Source organism: Suricata suricatta, chromosome 2, assembly GCF_006229205.1.
Source record: "Suricata suricatta isolate VVHF042 chromosome 2, meerkat_22Aug2017_6uvM2_HiC, whole genome shotgun sequence".
Taxonomy (NCBI): Eukaryota; Metazoa; Chordata; class Mammalia; order Carnivora; family Herpestidae; genus Suricata; species Suricata suricatta.
Genome location: NC_043701.1, coordinates 130424539 through 130445157, shown reverse-complemented (window position 1 = coordinate 130445157; position 20619 = coordinate 130424539). Strand labels below are relative to the sequence as shown.

The 20619-nt window shown below is 38.7% G+C and overlaps 1 protein-coding gene across 1 annotated transcript in view; it reads right to left on the bottom strand.

The window, feature by feature from the left end:
• The window catches only part of MYPN (myopalladin), an 82758-nt gene that overhangs the window by 15702 nt on the left and 46437 nt on the right, over nucleotides 1–20619 (bottom strand). Inside the window, 5 exon segments of the mRNA XM_029931769.1 lie at nucleotides 36–254; nucleotides 1652–1873; nucleotides 11819–11957; nucleotides 12317–12907; nucleotides 19989–20361. Of these exon segments, the coding sequence (XP_029787629.1) occupies nucleotides 36–254; nucleotides 1652–1873; nucleotides 11819–11957; nucleotides 12317–12907; nucleotides 19989–20361 (1544 nt within the window).

Sequence of the window (20619 nt, the reverse complement as noted above, 5' to 3'; positions counted from 1 at the left end):
GTTCATTTTCATCCGCAGTCCTTAGTAACTCAAGGTCTCATTCACAATGACATCAATTGCTCCTTCCTCAGATTGCAGCACAGCACAGAACCCTGCTTCTGCACCTGGGGATTGGCAGCCATGATAGTGTAGTTGCCATCATCATCACTGGTGGTAGAGTCAATGTGCAGAGAGCAGGTCCCATCTCCTTCTCGTCTCATTTTGCAGTGCTCATTTCTCTTTGAAATCTGCTTCCCATCTTTGAACCAATAAACCTGCAATGAAAGATAATCAAGGGGAATATACACTGCTCTGTACATCTTTTAAAGCAGGGAGTAGGGGGAGGCAAGGGCAGACTGCCATATCTACAAGAGACCCATCTCTTATAAAGTGCTTAAAAACTACAAAATATATTAAAATGACTGAATAATATACTCCTGAGTTTGTACATATACAGTATCTAAGTCAAAAATTCTGTATAATTTAGGATTGAGATCAAGCTTTAGGCTCTTTTTTATTATATATTATATTTAATTACTTAAAAAGCCACCACAAGGACCAGACATGTCTCCAGAAGCAAAAGAATGAAAACCAGGGGGCTGAATTTTGCCTGTTTACAAGCTCAAGTCTTCTGCAGACGTTTACAGTAGCTTACCTTACTTGAAAGGTTAGTATGGTTTATTATACCAAGTGAAATGAGGCCAGGATTCTCTTGTTAAATTTCTCATCTGGCTAAAATTTAAATAAATATCTTTTCCATGTTGAGTTCTGCATGTTTCAAGGAGATCTCTCAAAGACAGGGGGGTTAAAGTACTGATTGCAGCTGTTCTCCTCTACATTTCCTGGTTACCTAACCACACATGATAACACCATGCTAATGTTTGTGAAAGTAGAGTGGAGAGATCCCCTACCACAGCCACACCGGGTGTAAATCCTTCTTTCAGCTGATTGCCAAAAAAATCTGGTGACTCATAAGATTTTTCAGCAGCCAGTGATAATGATATGACATTTTCAGCATTTACCAACTAATAGTAATGATACAAATATAGCTCACTTTGTGCAACAACAGGCACTTTGTGGGTATTCAATAAATGCTAAAAAAAAAAAAAAAGAAAAGAACAGAAAAAAGAAAACAGAAAAAAAATCAATTTGGTGAGTTTGGTGGTTGAGGGAATCAATAACCCAAAATGGAGGATTATGACTATGAAGTTTATTTTATTTAAAAATTTTTTATCTTTATTTTTTTCTTTATAGTTTATTGTCAAGTTGGTTCCCATGTAAAACCCAGTGCTCATCCCGACAAGTGCCCTCCTCCATGCCCATCAGCCCCCTTTCCCTCTCCCCCTCCCCCATCAGCGCTCAGTTTATTCTCAGTATTCAAGAGTTTATCATGGTTTGCCTCCCTCCCTCTCCCCAACTATTTTGAAGTTTATTTTAAACTTTTATTAAAATTCTAACATCCATAATTCAGATTTATTTTTGGCCTAATTATTTAACGATCCTATTCCTGACTGTCTCTTTTTTGTCAAATTATTTGGGCTTTGTTAATTTTCTGGTATTGATTTTTATTCCCTCTGCAGATACTTCCCTAGAATCTGTTAAGACTTCCCCAAAGGCACTGTCTACAGTTCTGTGCTGTTGGTTGGCCAAATGGCTGGTCATCTTCCCCTACCTTTGGAACAGGTATCCCAACAATTTTGCAGGTGAATGTCACTGGAGAGCCTTCTGTAACCCGGAAATGTTTGAGTCTTTTGTCAAAGATGGGTGCTATACACTTGCCCGTGGGGATCTCGTCATGTTGGATTTCATCATCTGATTCATCAACTGGGGTACGTTCCAAGCGAAACTCTATTTCATTCATCAGCCTCTGCTCAAAGCTTGAAATTTTGTACTCCTGTCAAAATGGCAAACATGTTTCAATTTTAGTTCTATGGGTGAGAAAGAAGGTGTCTATCAGTATAACTTGAGAATGGAACTTTTTAAGATTCAGATTTATATCATGGAAACCCAATAAACCAGGAATGTTTCATTTCCAGTTCCTCACCATGGAGCACTAAAGGAGATGCCAATGTCTCTACTATAATCCCAAACTGCCTGAGTGAATCCTGATTCCTCACCTTGAGTATGGAGCCCCAGTAGCATCCTGTAGAGAAATGAAGATGGAATGTAATTTCCATTACTACTATTAATGTCCATTTCAATATGTAGAACTTCCTATTTGATAATATGACAAAGATATTCTGAACTGCATTCTGCTGTATGTCTGCATTACCAACTTTCTGTCTCTGCTGGACATTCCCATCTGCATAGTTGCTGAAACTTGTTTTGAATAAATCTCCCTTGACACCGTATCCATCTTCATTGCATCTCTCTACTCCCACAACAACAAAACTACTTGAAATAATTTTCTATTGTTACGGGATCATTTCTTGGTCACCCACTCTTTTGCTAAGATACTCCAATTAGGCTTATGTTCTCACTGTCAGGGTCTCCAAATTTGCAAAATCCAGTTGTCACTTATCTGTTCTTACATGATCTCTCAGCAGCATTAGACAAAGATTGTTACTTTTTCCTTTTTGAAACATTTTCTTCTGTTTGTTTTCACAATACCATATTGGTTTACCTTCTATTTCTTTATCAGTCTCTTTACTTAGCTCCTAATCCTAGGTAGGTGGTTTCATCTTATCTCACATCTTTAGATACCTTCTGTATGCTGATGACTCCAAATCCATATCTTCAAGCCTGGTCTTTCCCCAGAAATCATATACCCTATGACCTGCACTACATCATGAGAGTCATACACCCAGTGATTGATTCTATATCATGGCTTCGGTGCCCAGTGGGCACCTAAACTTAATATAACCCACACACTTGATTTCTGTCTCCCAGAGATGCTCCTTCCCTACTCTTCCCCATCTCAGGAAATGGTGCCACTATTCATTTACTTAGTTAAGTAGTTAAGCAATGTTACTCACACTGTCTTTGGTGAAAGCCAAGTTTTTAAAAAATTTCTAATGTGTAGTTTTGTAAAGTAAAATAAAAATAAGTTACTAGCAAAATAAAATATAAGAAGTGTACAAAATTATTATATTCAATAAGTATAAAATTTTTCTTCCAAATTGCTATAAAATTTCCTTTAAAAAATTTTAAAGTTTATTTGTTTTTTAATGTTGTTTTTTTTTTTTTGAGAGAGAGAGAGAGAGACAGCATGAGCAGGGGAGGGTCAGAGAGAGAGGGAGACAGAATCTGAATTAGGCTCCAGGCTCTGAGCTGTCAGCACAGAGCCCGATGTGGGGCTCTAAACCACCAATGCGAGATCATGACCTGAGCCAAAGCTGGATGCTCAACCAACTGAGCCACCCAGGCGCCCCTATTTATTTAGTTTGAGAGAGAAGGCATGAGTGGGCAGAGAGAGGGAGAGAGAGAGAGAGAGAGACAATCCCAGTGTCATTGCTGACTCCTTCCCAACGTAGGGCTCAAACTCACGAACTGTGAGATCATGACCTAAGCCAAAATCAAGAGTCAGGCATTCAATTAATTGAGCCATCCAAGTGCCCACTATAAAAATTTCTTGATGGGTACTCTCAGTTCCTGTTCTTATGTCCAGATGGAGAGGTGATAGCTTGCAGACTGTCACAGGTCCTCAGACTATATTTTGAGTGTACCAAAGTAAATCCTAAATCTAGGATTTATCCTGAATTCCTGTCACTCCCTCTCTCTGCCTGATTTGATCAAGCTTAAATGTCACTTCCCTAAAGCAGGCTTCTCAGTCCACTTCATCTAAATTAACTACCCATTCTAAATCTCTACACAGTACTGGTTGCTATCTAGTATATTTCTTGTTTGCTTGTTAACTGAGTGATTGAATATCTCTAAGGATTAGAATGTTAGCTCCACAAGAGCAGAGATCTTGTTTATGAAGATCTATGTATATGAGGAATGTGTGAATACATGAATGACATGGGCGGGGGGGATGGGCAATCACTTGTTCCACTTGTGCATCTTTGAGGAATCCAGAGCCACAGCTTTGGGTTGAAAGTGAGACCTTTTGTTAAGCTTGTGACTCTAATTAACCATAATTTCATAATTTAGGTGAGCTCTTTGGAGATGGCACTAGGATGCTCCTGAAATCGAATTTAGAAGCACACGGCTGATATACATCTGCCCTTAGTGTTAGGCAGAGTAATTGAGTTCAGGACCCATAAGATATATTCTCAAGCTGTTAAATCACATTACTCATGTTCTCTTATTATTGTCTTATACAGATTATCACCTGAAATTGTGTAGAATTAGAACTTAGGAAGCACAGAAATCAAATATTTCTTGGTTTCAATTTCTTGAAACCAATTTTAAATCCTCTCTCAGCCACATCTCACCCTGAGTAAGCAAAACAAATCCACAGCTCTTTCAAGATAGAGAAAAAGATTAATCTCCAGTTAAGCTTATTAATTTTTAGTCAGATAATTCAAACCAGTTAAAGTAAAAAAATTGTTCACTTCTATTTATTTTAAACCTGTTTTAAAGTATTAAGAAACCTAATTTAAAAGTATTAGGACTATTTTCTATACTATAGGAGTTATTAGAAAGTTAGTAATTTAGAAAGCTTCCAACTATCTACCTATTTGGTTGTACTATATGAAACTGACATTTTTGTAGGTCAAAATGTAGGCTTCCATGTGATTCGTATGATTTCATATGATTCAACCTAATACTTCATGATGACTATATTTTCCATAAATACATTAAATGGTCCCCCAAATTTGAAATATTCTTAGTCTTGCCAATTTAAAAATCACATGAAGAATATATATTTCTTCTTCGTTGAATTACATTTATGCTTCTAAATATATATTATTTTTGTTTTTAACAAATCTGATTATTTTCTGGGATATTTAGGAATAAAATCAGAGTCATGTTATTCCATTACTATATGTGGTAAAGTGAGGCATTAAATAGAAGCTTTATTATTTTATTTTTTAAAAATGCTTTATTTATTTATTTTGAGAGAGAGAGTGTGCATGTATGCATGAATGGGGGAAGGACAGAGAGAGAGAGAGAGAGAGAGAGAGAGAATCCTAACCAGGCTCTGCACTGTTAGCATGGAGCCTGAGGCTGGTCTTGATTTCAAGAACATTGAGATCATGATCTGAACCAAAATTAAGAGTCAGACACTTAACTGACTGAGCCACCCAGGTGCCCTGAACTTTATTATTTTAAAAATTACATTTAAACAGATCTCAAACCTCATATATACACAGATGCTAGGATTCAGAAAACCTTAGATTTTTTGTGAGGGTGGTCATCTTATTTTATTTGAGTCCCCAAATTCCCAGTCCATTCCATATCACCTTTAGCCACTGTTTCTTTTCTTTGTCTCTTTCTTTGTTTCTTTCTTTCTTCCTTCCTTCCTTTCTCTCTCTCTCTCTTTCTCTCTCTCTTTCTCTCTTTCTCTCTCTCTTTCTCTCTCTCTCTCTTTCTCTCTCTCTCTCTTTCTCTCTCTCTCTCTTTCTCTCTCTCTCTCTCTCTCCCTCTCTCTCTCTTCCTTCCTTCCTTCCTTCCTTCCTTCCTCTCTTCCTCTCTTCCTCTCTTTCTTCCTATGCCCGGCATGGAGCCCAACACAGGGTGTGAACTCACAGCCCTGAGATCATGACCTGAGCCACGACCAAGAGTCAGACACTTAACTAACTGAGCCACCTGGGCACCCCTAGCCATTATTTTAATGAAGTCCATGCTCTAAGCTAAAGAACCTTCTCTGAAGCTTCTACTGCCTGAGCTTTAAGGGCTCGTGGTAACTTCGTGGCTAAATACATTTTCGGAGTTATTTTTTAGGGGAGAGATTAATTCCTGAAATTCTATTTCGAAATTATGAAGGAATTTTCCCAAAGAAGTGTTATCATACATGGTGGTAAGTTATGATTATACCTGACATTCAGGAACATAATGAATGATATATATGAGACCTAAGTGCCATATTATCTCTATGTATTCCAAACTTGATTTTACCAAGTTGGGCCCCAATTTTATGGAATTTATAAATGTTTGAATGGATTTGATCCAAGGAACTACAGAGGCAATATAATGAAAATATGCATATTTTGTTTTACTATAAATGTATTCACATTGGTTATATATTTATTATTTTATCAATACTGCTAATCGGGAGGTCATGAAAACAGAACAGTCAATGAGTTATTTAAAAAATACTACTTGTAACTAGGTACCAAAGATAGAGTCACAATCAGATCTAGGTGAGCTAGATGTCAGAAAGCAAGTGAGTTGGCAGACAAACTATTCTCCAGAAATTTCAAAGCAGGTGCTTACAAACAGATTAGATGACTGAAACCCTTCATCTCCATTGAGATACAAAAGAGTGAGCAGGGAGGAGCGCCTGGGTGGCTCAGTTAGTTAAGAGGCTGACTCTAGCTCAGGGACATGATCTCATGCTTCATGGGTTCACACCCTGTGTCGGGCTCTGTGCTGACAGCTCAGATCCTGGAGCCTGCTTTGGATTCCGTGTCTCCTTCTCTCTCTGCCCCTCCCCTGCTTGTTCTCTCTCTCTCAAAAATAAACATTAAAAAACCCAAAATAAAACCAAAGCCGTGAGCAGGGAGAAGGTCCAGGGAGAGGCCTTTGGAGAAAGCTGTTGTGTCTCTGCATCTCCTACCTCCACCTCCACCCCAATTGTTCCTGCCTTCATTTCAAGCTCAGCAAGGGAAATCAAATGGACCCACTTGGAGAGCTTGTTTTTTTACAGTGGGTTAGTATCTGACTCCTGCCTAAAAAGGCCAGGGTGAGGAGAGAGGCAGCTTTTTGTCAGTGGGCAAGCTGCAGGCTGGGTAACCTTCCCTCTTGCATTGTGTCTGAGCAGAGGACCTGTGATGGTTCCCGTCATGCACACATGGGCCACATACAAGACAAAGCCATGTGGGGCCACCTTTTGTCTCTCCATGGCTGGGAAAAGGGGTCAGGGACAGCGGTTAGTAAAGTGGGGAGGGGGGAAGGGAGCAAAAATTAGAAGAAGTTGGCCATACTTCCCTTCCTGTCTTTGGATTCACCATTTGTAACAGACCCTGGGGTGTGGCGTATGGATGGAGGTGTTTGTGCATGAGGTCTAATTTTTGAATAAGGATTGGAGTGTTGGTCACTATAAGACAGGGAATATTGTACCACTAGATCAAGATTGTATTTTTGCAACAAAGTACCCATAGAAGCTTATATGAACTAAATGTAGTCAAAACTGTTTTGAGGTTGCCTTATATTTGAGACTGCCAGGAGCAGAAGAAATAGTCCTATTGAATAAATTTAAAGGGATACTAGGAGAAAAAAAATATTCTTTTTAGACATACTTGTTTAACCAGGTATAAAAGTGTATAAATTATAAATGACAACAAAATAAGAATACTGCAGGTCAAGGAGTTTCCATGAAAGATTTCATAAGATATTTGGGAAATCAGAAATAGGAATAAAGAAACCATGCAGGTGTGTGGCAGGGGTATGTGGCTTGTTGTTAAACACTGAATCTTTACATCTGAGATACTGTCAAAGATTTATACCACCCCCAAACCAGAAATTGACGTCTTTTTGTAGTGTTTTGCAACCAAGAGTTGGTATCCCAAGAATAACTACCCCTATTACACATAAATCAAGGTTGTCATTCCAGATTATGACTGATGGGACTCAGATTTGGTAAAGAAATTTGCAAAAGTAATATTTTAAATTTAGGTGATTCCTGCATTGTCTGCACAAAGGTAGTACTACTGGTCCACTTTTGGTAGATGCAGGCTTTGAATTTATGTTGCATTCTCCATTTTCCCTTGCGTTATCTCTTTGTGAGTAAAAGTAGCAGTTTCTGCATTAGTTGCTCAAAGGAGAGAATATTTTTTTGTGTGAAGCTAACATTTAGTTAACACCAGAGTTTAACTTCAGTGTGTTTTCATCTTTAAAATTTTTTAAAAATATTTATTTATTTTGATAGAGAGAGACAGAGAGACAGAACATGAGCAGGGGAGGGGCAGACAGAGAGGGAGACATAATCCCAAGCAGGCTCCAGGCTCTGAGCTGTCAGCACAGGGCTCAAATCCAGTAACAGCAAGATCATGACCTGAGCCAAAGTTGAATGCTTAACCTACTGAGCCACCCAGGCACCCCTGTTTTCATCTTTTTAATCCATTGATTGACATGGATTATCATTATAGGGTAGTATCCATAATTAGGCATAATCAGAATCTGTATAGTCAAGTGAGTTATTTTCCATGGATAGGCAACACATCCAAAATTTTCTGTATGGTCAAAAGTTCCATTATCTTATCTGAAACTAATGTAAATCCCATAACATGTCTGTGCTAGACACAACAGGGATGCAGCAATGGTTGCAAACCCCAGCTCCCAGGGAGATTGTGACTGGTGCATCCCATGTGTGTGTGGGGGGGGGTCCTTGGCCGATGACCCAGGGACATTTTACTAGCTCAGGGTCCTATTATCCTTAAGGTAAGCAACCCAAGGCCAATGGCTGTGTGGAATTCTTATCAGAAAAGGAATGGATGGCAAGACTCACAAAATAGAGATTTTCATAAGGAATTCACAGTAAGAGATGAAAGAGGTATGGTTTAAATAGAAGAAATGACTAAGCAGCTTAGAGAAGAAGGAGATTAGATGAACAGAAAGCATAGCAAGAATTAGGTACTTTTTTTTTCTTTTGTCATACATAGCAGTATCTGGCAACCACAGACAGTTTTAAAGAGAAAGGAGCAGGGCACCTGGGTGGCTCAGTTGGTTAGGCGTCTGGCTTAGGCTCAGGTCATGATCTCACAGTTCGTGGGTTCGAGCCCCGCATTGGGCTCTGTGCTGACAGCTTAGAACCTGAAGCCTGCTTCGGATTCTGTGTCTCCCTTTCTCTCTGACCCTCCTCTGCTTGCACTATCTCTCTCTGTCTCTTAAAAATAAATAAATAAATAACCTAAAAAAATAAAAATAAAGAGAAAGGAGCAGAATGAGGTCAAGGAGGAAAGTTGAAATAAGACAGAGAGAGAGAGAGACAGAGAGAGTCTGTGTGTGTGTTTTTAGAAATAAACAGTCACCAAATATTTACTGGATGCAGAAAATCATGTTAAGTTATGTTGAATTAAGAAGGTCATGAAACCTTCATTATTACATTTTGTGATCCTGGGTTCCTTTGACCTCTCAGATTCACCTTGCTAACCTAAATCATTTAAGTTTTATTGATGCCCACTGAAGATCCACTGGTGGTGAATGATACTCTTCAAAGTAAGAAATGATGCAGCCTAAAACCTAGAACTTGGGCATCTTACCTGGAATACCCTCAACTCAATGAAAATTCACTGTCAGTTTAGAAAGCTAAATATTTTAATAAATATGAACATCTGAAAGCATGACACCTTTGTATTATGCAATGTTCTAAGAATCAACCAGAAAATGTTAATTGCTATTTAGAAATGTTATATAAAATGAGTTAGAAGGTAAACAGTAAAATTACAATAGAGAAATACAAAGTTGTGGATATGTCAAAGAAAACCCATTTTCTAAAACATTAATTTAGAAGTTTGAGTTCTGGGGAGGAAATTGTAGTCAATAGTCATTGTTTAAGGACTTTAGATTTATTTTCATGCTCAGCATATTGTGGTAATTCTAGACCACACAAATACTCTAACAGGTTGTTATTCTTCATTTGCTAGGAATAAAATAGGGCCAGAACATCCAGCTTTCTGGACCTAAGAGTTTTCAAGGCTAAATAAAACAAAACAAATGCATATGCTTCAGAAGAAATCATTTGCTTTCCCCCTCATATGTGTGGGCTAATATGAGAAGGAGAAAAACTGATCATTTTGATTTTGGGTCTCCAGACCGTGGATATAGAAGGCTATCAATACGCAAGTGTGTCTTTATGATTGTTTTCCGCTTCCCTAAGCAAATTTTCTTAACCCTAGCCACTAGGCCACAGTACACTGCGGGCAATCTTCACATCACTATAATTTCTCAAGGCAACAATGACAGTATTATAAAGTGGTCTCATTTTATTCCTCAAAACTTGCTCTGAATTAAAATCTACCAACCTAATGCAAGCTTATCTTAGAACCTTCGTTTCCTGAATTGCTTTTATGCAGGTTGGTTTTCTTATCCATGGCATAGAACTCAGTCCAGGACCAATTCTGTAACTAAACCACCACGCAGTTCTCAGAGTAATGATTCTCAGGAGAACACTGATGCCTGTCACAGATATCCAGTAGTAAGATGCTTTTTGCAACCGCTCCTGCAATTAGTCCTGAAGTTATTCATGATGGTGGTTTAATAATGAGTTCTATTGGGTTTATGACACTCAGCTCATAGAAGTTTGTATTTATGTGTACTCACATTTCAGGCAATTAGGGGAAAACCCTACTTTGCCGTGAGTTGGGTGGTGGATGAGCATGGATGTACCCACAGAGTAACTATTAAAGTAAAATCAAACAGGTTGTGTGCTGGCCTGTTATCATTTTTATGGGGTTCTAATTGCTCCCCCCTCTGAGTTGTAAAAGACATAGGCTGACCAGAGCTCTGATTTCTGTGACACTTAGAAGGATTAACAGCCACAAATGTGATGACCGTATTATAGAAAACAAATCTGTGTCAGACAGAGCAACATTTATGGGACTTAGGTAATTGTCATAAAACTGAAAAGGCTGCAGAGTTTTAGGGAAACCAGGGCTCTACTTCTAGTTCCACCACTGACAATTTGACAATCGTGACTCTGTTTCTCCATCTAGAAGATGGAAGAGAAGAATAGTTGCCTCCCAGAAACATATGTGGCTTGGTGGAATAATAGGTGAGATACATACTCAATTATAACAAGCTTAAATATTCTTCTTCAATTCAATATTTAAAATCAATTTTAAAAAGATTTAAGCAGCACATTTTCAAGAGAATCTACTTAGTAAAAATTGCCCAACATATAGCACAATTGTAAAATACTGTATGTCCATGGCTCCACCGGAGGTAAAAGAAAGAAACACTAAATAAAACAGCATATGGTCAGGGAAATCTGGAGTCTTATTTGCAGGGATCACTTATGCCACAAATTCCACAATATTTGCCATACAGTTTTGACTTGAATCTTATGTTGTTTCAAAAAAGATTTGATCAGTTCCCACCTTGGGAAATAAACCACGAGTTATGCTATTACAAATGTAAACCTACATTTAAAAATCAACCATGTTATAAAATGTAAAAACAAATGGCTCAGATGACAAAATAGTCTATTTTTCTTTTATTTGATGCTCACCTATGGCTTTCCTTTTTCTCCTTCAATGTGAGCACTTACTAGTAAGCAAGGAGCTGTATGGGTTGAACTACAGGATATTGACTAATGTCTATTTCACGTGATTCAACCTAATGTGAAGATTGAGAGGAACTGGTGAGCACATCTCTAACACATTAGACTGTAGGAGTAAGATTAAAGACAGCATGAAATCCCAGAGCTCCTTTAAGTTTAGATCTTCTTACATGCTGAAGTAGTTAAAAGATGTGACGGTATACACCAGTACTTAGCTGAGGATTGCTGGCATGGCCAACAGATTATCTAGTCTCTCTCCTTCTTTGACATATCCCATTCCACATAAACACATATAAATAGTTAAATTGAATTAACTACTGGGGTAATCAAGAACTATAGATCCATGTGGATGACTTTCCTATATGACCATTAGTTACCCTATGCTCCACCATCTAAGACTACCAGGTCAACCTCACTGAGGTCTGGTGACCTGATCTTTGAAGGACTGAATTAAGTGAAATTATATTTCTTATGATGAAATTCCAATAAATCATTTGAACCCGACAATCTTACCTGCTGGTTTGATCTGACATCACTGAAATTCATTTTTTTCCCCAAGTCTAGAATCACTGCATTCTTAGTTTCACGAATGTAATCATCATTTACTGGTTGGGGAGACTTTGTATTTTTCTTCATTAGTCCCTGTGATGGCCTGTAAGATAAATTCACACCAGACATACACATGAAAACCCCTGGCCCGTGTCCCAAAGCCTAGAAATCACAGTGGTTGAAATGGCAATCAGACCCTACGAAGCATCAGGCATTATGAAGGCCATCTTGTGTACAAAAGTGCTCTGTGTTTGTAGAGGTGTTTTCAATATTTAAATTAAAAAAAATTATTTAACGTAATCATGCCCTTTGTTCTAAGGTGTTCAATATCCATTTAGTGTCTAAGAGATAGGATTATCTAGGAATCCACTAAATGAGAGTCCTGTCCCAGACCAAGCTATTCTATGCATAAATCCTTTCTTTAGTGACATCTTTTACCTCAGAAACCTTAATGACACTTACACAGATGGTGCACTTCTAGGCAGCCCCATGGCATTGGTGGGTGGGATGGCGGGGAGAGAAGGCAGAACGGAGCTGAGGAAAGCCACTGGGTTCTGAATCCGGCTGGTGGGAGAGACGGGAGCTGGGGAAACACAGCGGGGCTGAAACTGGTTTCCACTGGAGATGGCAAATGTGAGTGGCGGTTGTGCTGGCTCTACCGGAGCTGGAGGGGGTGGCTCGTTTTGGATGGAAACTCCTCCCAGAGGTTTGGTTTGCACGGAGGGGTGAGAAACTAAGAGGCTTTCTTTGCTCACTGTCCTCTGAATGGTTTGAGGAGTGCTGCTCAGGGTGAACACTGGAGAGCTGGAAGGGGACACAGTTGCTGCGGTGGTATTTGTAGAGGGGAAGAAATGCTTTGGCCGGGCCAAGCTGAAAGTCTGTGATGACGGGAGCTTCACCTGCTTGCTGGACATTGTCACCGCCGGGGAAGCAGTAGAGTTCAAAACACTCATGTTGAAAGGAAACTCCTTAGGAGATGAAGGAGATGGGTTTTGCAACTGCTGTTGTTCCAGTAAGACTTGGTTGTGAAGCTGCTGTAGCTGACTGGAATCACTGCACACAAGAGAAGGGAAAGAGAGGGGAAATCTGTCACCATTGGCTTCACCCATCAGAAAATGTATAGGCAGGCTGTTTACAACTTTATGCTGATTCAGAACACACAACTAGAGTCGCCAGAAATGATCTAATCAATTCCTTGCGAGTTGTTTCTCCTTTCTAAATGTGTTTTATTGTCAGAAGGGAAAGAGCTACCACAATGCACAACTCCAAAAGGCATCATTCACGTTGTAATCTTCGTGTTGGGACCTTGCAACATAGCATCCCAATTTTAGAATGTTTACAAATCAGAAAAAAAGAAATAGAAACAATTGTCCTCTGTTATGAGTGCTTAAAGTTCTGATAGGAGCAGACTATCTCAGCTTGGGACCGAAGGCAGTGAGCTACACATTACTTACAAAGTAACTGAATGTGTTGTATTCTTCATTTTGCCTCATTTTAAAGCAAAGCTTAATAAAGCTGTGGGATGTGTCTTGGTGTTTCTCATCCTCTCTCAACAACAAAGCATCACAGATAAGGTGACTATATGAGCCGATACATCCCAGGCAGCCTTGATTTATGCCTGTTTTCCTGGCATAATCATTACTAGTGCTCTTTTACTCTCAAAAATAGCACGGTTTGAATGGTAGATTATATGGCCACCATAAATATAAAACTGCCTTAGCCTCTTCTTGTTCCTAAGCGGAGAAAGAAGATCAAGCTGGGAGTACTTTCTTCTTTTATAGGAAGCTGAGTCAGAGAAGCATTACATAATTTGACTTAGGTCTCACAGTCTATCTAATATATCTTAACAAAATGGTTAATTATTTTTCAAGAAAGAAAATGGAAAATGAAAAATCTCTAAAAATGATGTATTCATAGAGCCATCAGGGCTGTTAAGCTGCTGGTTAGAAGAATTTACTCTCAAGCAAGTAACCATGGGAAGATCCACAGGGAGACTTTGGTGTCTCAAGTCCACCATGATTTTATATTCTTTGGAAACATAGGTCACTTCTGGAACATGGAAGGTGATCTGCTGAACATGAGCTCTATTAAAAATGAAAGGTTCTGTATTTTCCTACTGTCAGGAAAGTCAATACCAACAGCAATAAAATTGAACCAGGAGGTTCTCCAAACCTTGATTTTTCTTAATTCTTGGAGTTTAAGGACTTTTTATCCTTCCTTTCATTAATATTTCTGATACATAATATATGGAAAAGTAACTTCACATAACAGAGTCTCATCTGCTGTCAAATGCTACATACTGTGCAATCCTTTGTTCATCTATGAAAATTCTTGTTTTGAGTTAAACTAAGAATTCAAAAGCATTAACTGCTTGGTATAGTAACTTTCTTCTCTCTCTCTCCTCTTTAGAAGTGAGTGTATAAACTGAGAGAATAAAACAATATAATTAAAAATTAATTAAACCTGGTTATTTACAGGTAACATGTGGAAATTACCTACTGCTTTAATAATGAAGGTACAAAGTGCATTTCATCACAGATGAAAGATTCAGCAATCAAGAGAAGCTGATAATCTGTTAGATTATCCTTAGAGAATATAAAATATATACAATTAATATTGTTTCTGTTAGTGCTAACTTTCCCAATGGCATGAAAATACAAAAATGTTTACATTTTTAATAGATCTCCTATTAGTAGGGTTACATTCTGTGATTGCTATAAGCTGAAGACAATTCTGTATGGTTTCCAGGACATCTCTGCAGAGAGTGGTATAAGTACATTTTAGTCTTATGATATTGAGGAAATACTTTATTGTGGTTATGGAAATAGAAAAAGTAGTATATGAAAAGTAAGTAATCTTAGAAAGATAAGGATGATAAAAAGGGGCAGGAAGTCACTTGGTATTAATTGATTCTTATTTTCCTTTCATTCCCATTGGATACAAACTAAGAACCAGCTTTTCACTTTAAGTAAGACTTCCAATGGCGTGTTAGTCCTTATCATTCAATTCAGTATACTGGGTTCAGAGGGTCACAAACCTTAAACATAATGATATATGAGATACAGTGTCAAATTGTTTTGATAATCTGAGTTCTTGGAAGAATTCATTTGAGAAAAATGTATTTTTTTGTTTAAACAGGGTTTCTTTTCCTCATTTTATTAAGGTCTTGTTTCAGAAGGGATTTAAAACAGCTATGTGGATTAGCTTATTCATTACATCAGGTTTTAGTTTCATTATTCAATGAACATTTATTGAATTTTTTGTTTACTTTGCTAGGCACTTTAAGAGAGATAAATATGCCCAAGATAGTATGAGCTATTCAGGGCTCAAAAATCTTACTATACATACATATAACATAAATAATCACTGGTTATTTACAGGTAACATGTGGAAATTACCTACTGCTTTAATAATGAAGGTACAAAGTGCAATGAAAGAATAAAGGAAGGGAAAATTAATTCAAATGGCTACTAGTTCTAAAATCCTGAGTAACAGCTCTAATTCAAAGTAACAGCCTGTCATAATTGCTATATGCTCAGCTGCTCTTTTGTTGTTGCTATGAGGATTTCTGAAGTCAGTCTTTTATTAGTTTTCAAGCTGACATCAAGCTTTCTTATACCCAAGCAGATCTCTCAGATCTCTTGGGTTACCTGTAAAGATCTTCTCTTTTGCCACAACATAAATTAAACATAATGCTCAAGAATATGGTTTCTACAGACAAACAGACTTAGGTCCTAATCCTGGCTCTTCCTCTCATTATCTGGGGGGCTTTGGGGAGTTTCTAGACTTTTTCTGACCCTGATTCCCTCATAAATAAAACAGAAGTAAGTAATATCTCAACATTGTTGTGAGAAATGATAAATCACCTAAAACATAGAAGTGACCAATAAATGGTGGCTATTTTATTCTTTAGTTTCTGAACTATATGTATCAATTTCAAGATTTGTAAGAATAAAGATTAGAGGTTCAGATTTGTAAGAATGTTTCTTGTGTTTTCTGGGGTACAAAAGAACTTCTTAGGAATTTTGAGCTCTTGAGACCAAAAGGCTTAGTGACTAAACAACAAAACAAACTTGGGGTACTGTATGAAGTACTTTTGAAAGCAATTTTGGCAACAAAAATTTTGGGCAGTGTGTGCTGGACGGAGCCAGCTCTCGATTGCTCTGGAGAGCAGACTGTGCACATCTCATTCCAATCCCTGGTTCAATGACCTTGCTTTAGCAGCCTGAAATAGAACACGGTGGGAGAAAATTGGCAAATACTAGAAATCAGGGCTTTCCTGTCTCCATCCATTGTTAAAACATTTGCCAGCACATCACTGATTTTAGGATAACTAATTCTGAGTAAATATGACTCTGCAATTGGCTCTTAGCTGTGGTTTAACCAGTGGCTACCATGCTGGCAGAATCACCAAGAGAATCACCAAGAGACAAACAAACCTTAATGATTTAGGCACCATTGCCCAGAGGGTCAGCCGGCCGGGGAAAAGATCCAGGCCTAGTTATTATTATCTTTTTAGATGTAGGTCAGTCGTTCTTAAACTTTAGTGAGCCTCAGAAGCCTCTGGGAGGTTTTTGAAACACAGATTCTGCCCTCCTTGCCCTGACATCCAGCTTCTGATTCAAAGCTGGCGTGGGACCAGAGAGTCTGCGTTTCTATGAAGCTCCCAGGTGATGCCAGTGCATGAACAGCAAGGCTCTTGGTGGTTCTTGCATGCGACAGGAACCGAGAACCACTGCTTTAAAGAAGCACTTGTCCTCCAGACATAGGCTTTCCCAGTACATGCTGGTATTTGTCTGACATTTTACTCCCTTTAAATGTTTACTCACTTTAAATGTTGTTTACTCACTAAATGTTTAATGTTGTGTCCTGAGTGTGGTGGCATGTGTGGATGGGGTGGGGTGGAATGACAAATAAAGGGTTGTAATTCAGACTCTCCAACTTTGGATCAGTAGTTTCCAAACTGGCTGAACATTAAAATAGTCTGTGGAGGGATTCTGATTCAGGTGGGTTGTAAGGCATACATTTTTTTTAAAAGCTCCACATTTTATTCCAGAGTGTAGCCAGGATGAAGAATCACTGCTCTAGACAGCTTGAATCAAGTTGAAAATTTCAAAGTCTGAGTTATTTAGGCTTTGAAGATACAGTGTTTAAAAATGACAGTTTCTCCTTCTTTTGCAGTTTTAAGATCTCTAAGAATTATGTCTATTTTCTATATGATGGCAAATTGAAGGAACAAGCAGAAAATTGTATCTTCAAGATTATTCGGAGAGTTAATACATTTTAATGCAAAACCTAAAAGATTAAAACCAAAGAAGTCAAAACCAATAAGAAAAGATTGTAGACATATGGGTTTAGAAAGAACTCGTGTATGTGTGCATGTGCACATGAACATATATATTCATACCTCTGCGAATACAAACCTATATACACACAATTAAGAGAAAACTTAAGGAAGGCAAAAAAGAATAAAGAATTATATAGTACTGAGGACTTGATCTGTAGAGAGTGTAACTACATAACTTAGAAAGAATTATTATATTTATTGGAAGTCTCATGTGGCAGATACTGCTGGCTGACTACTTAATTCTTCCCTTTGTAAAAGAGCTTGATTTTATTCAAGCAGGCAATATATGCAGCCAAAGACTACACTTCCTAGTCCCTTTTGCATCTAGTATACCATGTGACTAAGTTCTGGCCAATGAGATACAAGCACAAGATTTTGGGTAAGACCTAGTAAGGCTCCTTGAAAGGAGTCTGACATCAGGACTTCACCCATTTGCCCTTCCTGTAGCTTGAAATCAGACGTGATGACTAGACAGACTGTCATCAGCCATCCTGAACCATGAAGGGACCTGGAGAAGAAGCCAGTGCTGAAGGTGGCAGAGTAGAAAGACAGGAGACTAGGTTGTCAATGACTCTGTAGCCACTCTAACAGCTCTACATTGTTCATCTAATTCTTTTATTTAAGAGAAAAACCCTCATATATTTAACCCACCATTTGTTTAGGTTTTCTGCAACATGAAGCTAAACCTAATCCTAACTGACACATCTAAGAGCCCCTAAGTAGTCCTGGGGTAAAAGGAAGCCCTACAAAAAAGACTATCTCCAAGGAAGTTGTTTTGGTTACCTGTTCCCATAACTCCCTTTTCTGAAAAATCCCCTGACTCTCCACCCTGCTGCCTTTCACAGTTCTGATTCCATTCGCTTGACACTTCTTTTCTCTAAACATAAATCCTCTGCACCTGACCAGTCTGGCCCAGCTGGTATTTGGAATTGAACTGCTATGAATGATTTAATTAGTAGTAGAACTTGACACGAATTGTAGAATGGGATATGCCATGATTGGCCAGGTATGAACTGGTGAGTCTCCAAAGAGAGAAGAGTGGAGAGGTTATGCAAAGAGGAAACAAGGAGGTGCTCAAGACAGAGAGTGAGTGGTGGACAAAGGCTTGGGTTATCCTTCTCCAGGCAGGGATTCTCCAGGCTGCCTTTGGTTTTCCATTCTTGCCTATTTCCCTACAATAACCCATATCCTCTTTTCACTTCAATGGATTCCTATTTCCCATGACCAGCAGAACCTTCAGGGGACAGAGACATTTTTGGATGTGCTTTTCCAAGGGGCATGTTTCATAACATTTAATTTCATGCCCAGAATTTTGCCTTATGTGGTAGTGAGAAGAATATAAAACTAAACATGATTGGCTTCCAATGAACATTTTGTGCTCTGCACTGAGAAACTCATGATGGGAGCACTTTTACTATAAATTTTAATGTTGACATTTAAGTTTTTGTAATTATACATATAATTTTTAAAAATTTTGATGTGTGGATCAAACAGAACATAGTAGTAGTATCATGTTCTGTGTTTGCTTTGTAATGGACGAACATCAAACATTGCAGCATGGCTCCACTGGAGGGTCTCTGGGGAGTTATGGCGACAGCACATCAGGCCCCAGGGGGAGTCTGAAGATCACGACTCCTCATTCTTTCATCTCCATTATGTTTATACAAAACCTACTGTGGTTACGACAGGATATCTAGCCATAGCAAAGAACAAGTACTAATTATTTTTTCCATAATGACTTCTAATGCTTTGGTTAAAGCAGAAATGGGAAAAGTAAGGATAAAATTACAGACTATAATAAATATTAGGTTCAAGAAAGGGGTTTATAAAAGGAGTGTAGAAGTGGTTTAGCTGGAGCCCTCTAATGTTTGACAAACATCTTTATCAGCTAGTTCAGGGGTAACATTAGGTGTAACATTTCTCAAAGGTAGAATATTTAAAGTAAGGATGGTAGTGATAGTACACTAACATTGATGTAAGGATTTATGGTTTACAAAGCATTTAAAGTGTCTTTTCTCCGGGCACCTGGGTTGCTCAATTGGTTAAGCATTGGACTTCAGCTCAGGTCATGATCTCACAGTTCGTGGGTTAGAGCCCTGCTGGACTCTGTGCTAACAGCTCAGTGCCTGGAGGCTGCTTCGGATTCTGTGTCTCACTCTCTTTCTACCGCTCCCCCACTTGTGTTCTGTCTCTCTCTTTTAGAAATAAACATGAAAAACTTTAAAATATTAAGTGTATTTTCTTATTCCTTAATTCCCTTTTTCTGCCCCATTTTTTTAATTTATAGTTTATTGTCAACTTGGTTTCCATATAATACCCAGTGCTCCTTCCCACAAGTACCCTCCTCCATGACCATCACCCCCTGCCCTTTACTCCCCCTGCCTTCAGCCCTCAGTTTGTTTTCAGTATTCAAAAGTCTCTCATGATTTGCTTCCCTCCCTCTCCCTAAGTCTTTCCTCCCCCACTTCCCCTTCCCATCATCCTCTGTTAGGTTTCTCCTGTTAGACCTATGAGTGCAAACATATGGTATCTGTCCTTCTCTGCCTGACTTATTTCGCTTAGCATGACACCCTTGAGGTCCATCCACTTTGCTACAAATGGCCAGATTTCATTCTTTCTCATTGCCATGTAGTACTCCATTGTATATAAAAACCACATCTTCTTGATCCATTCATCAGTTGATGGACATTTAGGCTCCTTCCATGATTTGTCAGTCCCATTATTTTTAAGGGCAGATTCAGAGAAGCTCACAGGCAACTTTGGTCATCAATTCTAATTTTTACTTACAGTTTGGGCTTGGCCAGAACTGGAGGGGGTTCTTTGACGGGTGAAGAAGGCTCAGGGATTTTTGCTGCCTGTCCATTGAATCTTTCTGGGAAAGAATCAGGTCTGGTCTGGTTGGTGGTTACCATGCCACCCTCAGAAGATGCTTCACTTCCTTTGTCATCTTCAGGTAGGTTGAAATGCACACGGAGCCCAATCCTTGAGCTGGACCGGGGCTCATTATGGTTTACCAGAACCCCTTCGAGTTTGGGTTTAGGGGGTTGTTCCACAGAAGGAGGCTCTGGGTTGGGTGGGGATGGCTGTTGCTCAATAACTGCTAGGTTGGTGGTAGAATTGGCTGAGTGAAGAGACCCATTATTTCTGAGGTCTTCATTTCCTGAAAGGACAACAACAGGATCTGAGCTGTTAGCCTCCCTCAATTAGCTGAGATAGGATTATAACTGTGAGCTAGGGGCATGTATCCAAACCAGATGAGTATGCTAATGGGAGAATCCTTGTCAAAAACAATGACCATAATCTGGGGCATTAGAAAATGGTGCAAATACAGGAAAAAAATAAACTAAACTAAAAATCTAAATACTATTTTGGAAAGAATATTAGAAATTTATATAAGACCAAGGAGATGTTGTCTTCA